The following is an 8,121-nucleotide window of genomic DNA, read 5'->3' as shown; positions in this document are numbered from 1 at the left end:
TCTTAAAGCCTCGTCTACATAGAAGTCGTAAAGTCGCAGTCGTAAGAATAAAAGCCTTCACACACAAAATTCCGTAAGGACGTAAAACGTAAGCGTAAGAAAATCAACAGATTGGAGTTGCTACTGCTAGCGTTATTGCCTTACGTTCTCGACTGTGATTGGTCGATTTTCTTACGCTTACGTTTTACGTCCTTACGGAATTTTGTGCGTGAAGGCCTTAATCGACTATGATCGGTCAATTCCGTCAGATACATAAGAATTGACCAGTCACAGTCGACTATTCTTACGACTACGACTTTACGACTTCTATGTAGACGAGGCTTACAGCTTACTTAAAATAAGATTGTGGACCAGAGGTTATACAGACTTCATGCCTGAATGTAAGATCATGTAAGGCCGTGGTTAAAACCGGCGATGCTGCGTTTCGTTCAGAGAACTGCGCGCCTATCCAGACCTCTCATCTGTCAGTCGCCGCTGAAACGCGACATGCGTTCGCGCGGGCGTCGCGGTATTTTTTAACGGAAGACCGAACAAAATTAGTCCTCTGGACGTCCGGAGTCGACCGACGCACTCGTTCATGATCGTCGATAATTACCGCACCTTCTGACATGGATGATTACAGCATCGAGCTGGACCAGGAGACCGGGCAACACTGCACGTTGCGCCTGTTCACCGATGTCACAAATACGTCGGAGATACGCGAGAAACTCGTCGCCGGGAATCTTCGCTGTTGCGTGGCCAAGGCCTCGCTCATGACTGACGCCTTGCAGGCGGTGATAGCTGCCAATAAAGCCGCTCTCGGCGCCAAGCGAAATCGCCTGGTCACCAGGTCCGTCTATACGGAGGTTTTGTTTTACCTGTCCATGTCGAAGAACATATCTCGTTCCTTGGCAGAGTTCGGTATCGGCGACAACGACAGGAACATCCTGGTGCTGCTGATACACGAGCCTGACGAAAGGGAGGCCTTACTGGAAAAGATCTCGGAGAGCGTCAAGGGAGAGAGAGTATCCATTTCGAGGCTGCGTGAGTTCACGGACGTGGGTCTGGTGAGGAAGACTTACAAGATCGAGGAGGACGAGCTGCGCTGCTCCAATCTCACCGACGCCGTTGTCTCGAGAATCAGCTGCAAGGAGTTCATGTGAGGTGCGACGAGAACGGAGGACAACAGAGGCAGCAAACTGTGTCTACACGTGAATTGTTGCAAGAGAAACTTTATTTGGAATATGATTTAAATAAACAGCGGATGTATAATAATGTTTCAACAGTCTACATGTGCAATTCCCGCTCTCGTCAGTCAATTACATGCCCCTACGCTTCGCCTGCGATAACTAATCCTTTGCAAATTGTTGCAAAGCTGTGCGTTTCCTCCACACTAAGGAATCATAATTAAGTATCGTTCGTGAAAAAATATATTGTGTATGACGTACATAAAGTCTACGCGATTGTAAATTTGTCTAATGCCGAAATGTCGATGCAAATTTGTTGCATCGTTAGGCTCGATTGAACTGTTGAACTCACGAATCCGTTATCAAAACAATTCCCTCATCATCTCTTCGTCATATTCTTCAACATCTTCTCTGCAAACACATAAAAAAATCGCAGTAAATATCCGTAGTCCGTTAGGATCACTTTGTAAGTCACAACTTCACAAGACATTCTGCTAAGATTAATATCTAGGCCGTCGGACTGTTGCAAATTAGCTGCAGATGAAAACAAAAAAATGTGTATGTTACGGGGAGAAGCCTGGCGGGAGAGGAAGATGTGTCAGTCGGCAAATACTTTTGTGGTGGTTCTTTTCTTCCTTTTTTTGTTTTATTCACTCATAAATAAGGCCAAAGATGCGTAGAAAACAATCGTTACATCCGCGAGGACACGTTACGCGTCAGATCCTGCGGAAGTGTAGTAGTAGATTCAAAGACAGCACCCCTTAAAAACGCACACTGAAATTCACCGTTAGTGCTCTGACAGTTTATTACGAGTACCTTGGCAGATTGCACATCTCGCAAACTGCTAAGTCCGCGGCATTGAGGAAAGTGCAGTGGGAACAGGTCCAGAGAGCTTGGTCCGGTGGCGGATTCGCGATCGGCTCGGTACCGACGCCTATCCCACCGCCGCCCTCCGCGGTCGCGGAGGGCAACGTCCTCGAGCTGTTACCGAAGGACGAGGCTTGCGGTGGACGCGACGACGTGGAGGTCACGGATATGAGTTGCTCCACGGTCGCCCAATGCTCCGATTGAGCCCACTCCATTGCTTTCTGCTTGTCCTTATTGCGAATTGCCTCCAGCAGTGGCAACATGTGGTCCTGTAAAACGGAATATTTGTAGACGATCATTGAGAGCATTGGAAGTAACAGGTGGTAGTACAGTCGCCTGTTGAACGAAAGACTCGAATTCAACGGTCCAGCATACGATGAAAGAAAATGTTGAATGAAAAATACTATTTCATCGCAGTGAGCTCTAGAACATACTGGAGTGAGCGAGTGGCCTATTGTTTCCTATTGTTCTCGATGTCGAAAGAGAGAGAGAGAGAGAGAGAGGTGCTGTTGGATGAATCTCTTTCTCTACTATCTGATTGGTCGATGAATTTCTATCTCACCTTTGGTGAAAATTTTTCTCAGAATTTTTCAATAATTTTATAATTTTTTCAAAAATGTTTAGATTTTCAATATTGGAACATTTTCAGAAGTACCGAGAAAGTTTATATCGAACAAGTAGTATTATTCGACCATACTTGGCGGAAATTTTGTTGCGAAAAATAATAAAGTTTATATCTTTTCTAGAATTTTTCATAGGCATGAATTCGGAAATATTCTGAAACTTCTCATTCTATAATTTCAAACATTTATATCGCAGAATATTCACATATATGAAAAATTGTAAGAAAAGAAGTGGACTCTCAGTATTTCTGAAAAATGGTCATGATAAAATGTTCATGCACATACATATTTACGTAGCAATAAAAATTCTGAGAGAAATTTTCACCAGGGACGATTTCTATCTCGCTCATATAAGATAAGAATATAAAAATTGTCGACCACAATTATATAGTAGAGGAAGGTACAAAGATTCACCCAACAGCATCTGTCTCTCGGTGACATCGAGAATAGGACCACTCGCTTCAGTACGTTATACTCGTAGAGTCACCATCCTATTGCGATACATGGCAGCAAATATAAAAACATGGACAAACATCCGCGGTAATTGAGTAACGAATCATAATATACTGCCAACTACACTCACCCGCAAAAAAAATGGGCCACCACATTTTAGCCCAATTTTTTAACATTTTTCAATAGCGATAACTCGGCGAAAAATCATCGTAGACAAATGATTAAAAGAGCATTTTGAAGCTTGAAGTTTCAACTTTGAAATGCTGTCAACAATTCTTTAAAATTCGTTCATCTTCCTTGTTCTATGCTTTAAAAAAGAACACATTGTTTTTTTTCTTAGAATTACGTATTTTTGACGCTCTGTGGCTGGATAAAAAAATTTGTCTCGAAAATATCATCTCAAATTTCATAAACTACAACTCTTTGCCTACGAAACGCTTTTTTAAAAATTGTCCTATGATGTTTTCTGACCGAGATATACGATTTTGAAGCTAAACCTTTACTTTTTAGAAATGTTGTCGATACTCGGCGAAAACTCATCGTAGACAAATGATTAAAAAAGCATTTTGAAGCTTGACGTTTCAACTTTAACGTGCTCTAGATGTCCTTTTAAAATTCCTTTATTTTCCTTGTTCGCTGCTATAAAAAAAACACATTGTTTTTTCCTTAAAATTATGTATTTTTGATGCTCTGTAGTTGGGTAAAAAACTTTCTCTCGACAATATCATCTCAAATTCCATAAACTACAACTTCTTGGCTACAAAACGCTTTTTTAATCATTTGTCTACGATGATTTTTCGCCGAGTTATCGCTATTGGAAAATGTTAAAAAATTGGGCTAAAATGTGGTGGCCCATTTTTTTGCGGGTGAATGTATATAGGTAAAAAATCGGAGAAGAAACCGCACCTTCATTGGATACATATCCATGATAGCGATGAAGAGGAGCAAGTGAAAGTCGGAGGTCGCTTCCAGAAATTGATCGCTGTTAAACTGCTGCATGTAGGTGCACAGTGAGTTGAATTCTTGAACTTGTCCATCGACTTGCCTGAAACAGAGATTTAGTTTGAATGACTCCAACAACTACGTTCATACACGTATTTATCTGCATACCTGTTCTCAACTGGGAATGGAGTGATGTTGTCATCCGTGAAGAAAGTAAATTGCGGAGTAAGCGGTGTGGACGCAGGTACATCAACCAATAAATATTCTACTGGCAAAGGTCTCCCTAATCTCGTCACCTCGTTCCCATATGTATCTTTCTCCTAAAGAAGAAAAAGTGCACATTTACATTACAAAAATGGTACTCGACATTGCTCCGAAAAAAAATGCGTGGAAAACTGACACTTATCTCTAAATAAATAATGCGTTTGTTAAGTAACTACGCTATTCTTCTTCGTTCTATGCATTTTCATTAACCCCTTGCGTCCCAACGGTTCTGCTGTGAGACCACTGTCCAGTGTCGCGTTCTTTGAATTTTTCGTCGCCGTTTTTAATTTTTTGCAATCGTACTCGAATATTTGCGTCATTTTTTTTAAACACGGGATACAGCAATTAATATTAGTATATTTTTTCAATAATTGACAAGTATCTTTAATTTATAGAGGAAAGTCCTCCATTATGAGATAAATTGCTAATATGAGATAGCAGGTTTTCAACACCCAAATTCAATCGCAACAATTACACGATCTAACAACGAATTTTCCACTGAACAAATTTCGCTCCAAGGGCAATAAATCCATGGTGAAATCAACCGGTGATGCCTATTAATTAACCAGAAACCCCGCTATTCCATATTAGGCATCTATCTCACAATAGGAAACGTTCCTCTATGTGTTGCAAATATCCGTCTCTCAAAGAAACATTTTCTCTTATATTGGGCCGCGGAGAGCTAATTAGGCTGCATTCGGATTTGCATATCTTGCGCTTCGAATGACTTGCGCTTGTAATTATCCGATTTTTAAATGAAGCTCATTTATTGAGAACGTCGCGGATCGTCGCGCGTAAAGGTGCCATTTCATAGGGCGAAGAAGAGCTAGCGTATTACCCCCACTCTATCGATTTCCGCCAATTCCATTTTTGTGCTTAAGGAAGCGGTTATTCTAAAATAAACAACGGCCAGAAAACCCGCGAAAATATTGCTCCATGAAAAAGAAGGAGGCGAACAGCCGATAGCTTCTCAACGCTGATTTGAATTGCGGTGGAGTGGGGGCGTAATACGCTACCTCTTCTTCGCTCTATGATTCAAATTTATATTAAAAAAATATATATATTAAAATGATAATATATATACATATACAATATATCAATATATAATATATATAATATACATATATGTAAAAAATGATAAGAATTTTATAAAAATAAGTGCAAATAATTCTATACATATTTACGAAGAATTTTAACGCATACTGAAATGACTTGTCTACGTAGTTATCAAGAACATATATGTATATATATATATGTAGATATATGTATATACATTATCAAAATTCTTCGTAAATATGTATAGAATTATTTGCACTTATTTTTATAAAATTCTCATCATTTTTAACATGCTTTCGAGAATTAAATTACAGATATCGTAATACGAGTACTTTGCTATGCTGGCCATGTGCAACTTTAATAATTAATTATTCGACAACCATGCAGACAATCGTCTTAAACTTTTGCATGGAGGGCAGATTCCCATGGACGAATATTTTCCATAAATTAGAATTTATTTTTATCATCTTCATTCTAGCAACCATCATCCCTCTTTGAGAACCACGCGGCAGAATCCTCTTCCCGCCATAAAGGCGAGTTCACAATCACCGCCGCGCCGCACGTGATTGGCGACGCTGCCGTCGCGCCGCGGCCGGCCATTTGCCGCGCGCGCGACGAGCGGACACGAGAGGCGGCGACGACGACGGACGGACGGACGTCGGCGAAGGGAGGTTAGTTGGCGCCGGAGACGTACGGATGCGCGGGGTGGGGGGGAGGAGAGGGGGGGGGCAGGCGGACAGCGACGAAACGAGACGAGGAGTGCCGAGTCGGCGAGCGGCGGGGAGCGAACGGAGGAGCGAGGAGCGCGTAAGCGTAAGCGACGGAGCGCGCGACGCGGTGTGTGTCGGTCGGTCGGTCGGTTGGTCGGTCGGTCGCCGCCATGCCAGTGGTTAGTTTAGTGAACCAAACATCATGATGTGGCAGAACGTTCGTATGAGCCGAGGCCCGTAGAGCCACGCCGCGTTAACCGGCGCGCCGTCGTTATGTTATCCACAGTAGCACTCACGACGTTCGATAAACACGTATAAAACACGTAACGCGAAAAGTACAAAAAAAGTATACACACACACGCGCGCACGTACACGCGCGCGCGAGGCACACGTACGGGGCAAGGTAGACGGGGCGGGAATATACGTATACGGGGTTATATTAAAGAGAGAGAAGTAAAATAGGGAAGCCGCGTCGACGGATTCGGCGAAAAGATTTCGGGGCGACGACGACCGCGACACAACGATAACGACGACAACGACGGCGACGGTGGCGGCGGCGGCAGTGGTGGTGGTGGTGGTGGCTGTCTTGTAGTGGTAGTGGTGGTGGTTGTTGTTCCGCGGTGCGAGCGGACCGCGCGCGGCGCGGCGCGACGTCAGGCCCGATGTAAATCAAAGTTGCCGAATCGCGCACGGTTGAGCGTACGTCGCGCAGTGAGCATCGCCGCCGCAGGCACGCGCCGCGGGTGACGAGTGCCAACGGAGTCAGCCTCCATAGCGCGGACGGCGAGAATACGTATATACACGGTACGGAGGCGTTCGCCAGTGAGTCCTGCTGTGCGGGCGGGAGAGCGGGAGAGAATCGGAGCGTCTGGACGTGCGTGCGTGTGCCGTGTGCGTGTGGCGTGAGGGAAGACCGGGGATCGGGGGAGAAAGCATATCGGAAGCGTATACGTGCGCGTGCGAGAGAGAAAGAGAGAAAGTATACATGCCGTGTGGATGTGTGTATGTACGCGCATATGTGTATATATGTACAGACCGCGTGAAGTGCGCGCGCGGCGCGCGCGCGCACTGGGACGGGGGAAGAGCGAGACGGAGCGCGCGCACAACATTCCCGCGCGCGGAATCCGTCTGACACGCAGTAGTCTCGGTTTAGTCTACGAGCGGTTTTCGATCCGCGTGCTTGCGACTCGCCGCGATCCCGGCCAGACGCGCCTCGCCTCGGCCCGTCGGTTGCCTGGCATAGGTAAAGACAACCCGGCGCGACAGCTCGCCGTGGCGGGACAACGCGAGGAGCGGCGGCGGCGGCGCCTCTCGCTTGCTCGCCGACGGTTACGACGCGACGTGCGGTGCGCGACGTCGCGAGGAAGTGCCTCGCGAACACTCGATACGTCCTCCTCCTCCTCCTCTTGCTCCCCTTTCGCCCCGCCCGCCCGTCCTCCGGCGCCTCCGATCCGAGGACTCGTACCCCCCCCCCTCCCCTTCGGGTCCCCCGCGTCCCTATCTCCCCGCCTGTGTTTCGCGCGCGCGCGCGAGAGAGAGAGAGAGGCACGACGTCGCCTCGCGTTCGAGGAATGGCGAGCCCCGTGCTCCGCGAGATCTCTCCGACGGTTTTGGCGGGATTTCCGGCGCATGCGCGGACCGTCGTCAAGTGTCGTTCTCTCGTTCTCTCCGTGGCGCGCGCTTTCTCTCTCTCTCTCTTTCTCTCTTGCACGCGAGCAAGCTTGCCGACGACCGAGGCCCCTCGCGAGGGCTCTTGTTGCAGAATGACTTATCGATCACGCTGATACCGCGCTGGACACCGTGACACCGGCCCACCGCACCCGCGGTCCCGCGACTTGCGCCCGCAGGGGCGGCGCGGAGGTGCGCGGCGGCCGGCGGCCTCGGGACCGTCGTCGTCGTCGGGGCCAGCCGGTGCTACGGGTATATCGAGAACCTGTCAACTCGCGTAAACTACACACGGTCGGTCTCGCGCGCGCGCGGTTCCAGCTACGCTTATACTTGGCGCGAGACACTACCGTATCTCGATTCGCCGTGGACAAG

The 8,121-nt window shown here is 46.8% G+C and overlaps 3 protein-coding genes across 11 annotated transcripts in view; 2 read left to right on the top strand and 1 right to left on the bottom strand.

Annotated features, from left to right (window-relative positions):
• Positions 1-311: 311 nt before the first annotated feature.
• Positions 312-1,254, top strand: LOC105558379 (EKC/KEOPS complex subunit TPRKB-like). The gene has a single exon (XM_012006000.1). The coding sequence runs from the start codon at positions 609-611 to the stop codon at positions 1,140-1,142; it is 534 nt and encodes a 177-aa protein (XP_011861390.1). The 5' UTR covers positions 312-608; the 3' UTR covers positions 1,143-1,254.
• LOC105558381 (nuclear protein localization protein 4 homolog) overlaps positions 1,196-8,121 on the bottom strand; it is a 22,641-nt gene continuing 15,715 nt past the window's right edge. Inside the window, exons 10-13 of the mRNA XM_012006012.1 lie at positions 4,220-4,371; positions 4,016-4,154; positions 1,983-2,302; positions 1,196-1,577 (exon numbers count right to left, since the gene is read on the bottom strand). Of these exons, the coding sequence (XP_011861402.1) occupies positions 1,529-1,577; positions 1,983-2,302; positions 4,016-4,154; positions 4,220-4,371 (660 nt within the window). The 3' untranslated portion in view covers positions 1,196-1,528. The remainder of the gene's footprint in view (positions 1,578-1,982; positions 2,303-4,015; positions 4,155-4,219; positions 4,372-8,121) is intronic.
• Positions 6,189-8,121, top strand: part of LOC105558380 — a 13,147-nt gene continuing 11,214 nt past the window's right edge. For 2 of the 9 annotated variants that reach the window (XM_012006008.1, XM_012006004.1), the window contains exon 1: positions 6,423-6,885. Coding sequence is in view for 3 of the 9 variants with exons in the window: in XM_012006001.1 (XP_011861391.1) it covers positions 7,078-7,324 (247 nt within the window). In the remaining 6 variants the exon portion in view is untranslated. The other 7 variants (XM_012006007.1, XM_012006006.1, XM_012006003.1 and 4 more) reach the window with 7 other exon arrangements.

The sequence above is a fragment of the Vollenhovia emeryi genome, unplaced genomic scaffold (assembly GCF_000949405.1).
Source record: "Vollenhovia emeryi isolate VEMERY1.0 unplaced genomic scaffold, V.emery_V1.0 DF939349.1, whole genome shotgun sequence".
NCBI lineage: Eukaryota > Metazoa > Arthropoda > Insecta > Hymenoptera > Formicidae > Vollenhovia > Vollenhovia emeryi.
This window is presented reverse-complemented; position numbering and strand designations above follow the sequence as displayed.

What these genes read in the sequence shown, in the direction of transcription:
- LOC105558379 (XM_012006000.1), top strand. Translation starts at nt 609, where the DNA reads ATGGATGATTACAGCATCGAGCTGGACCAGGAGACCGGGCAACACTGC.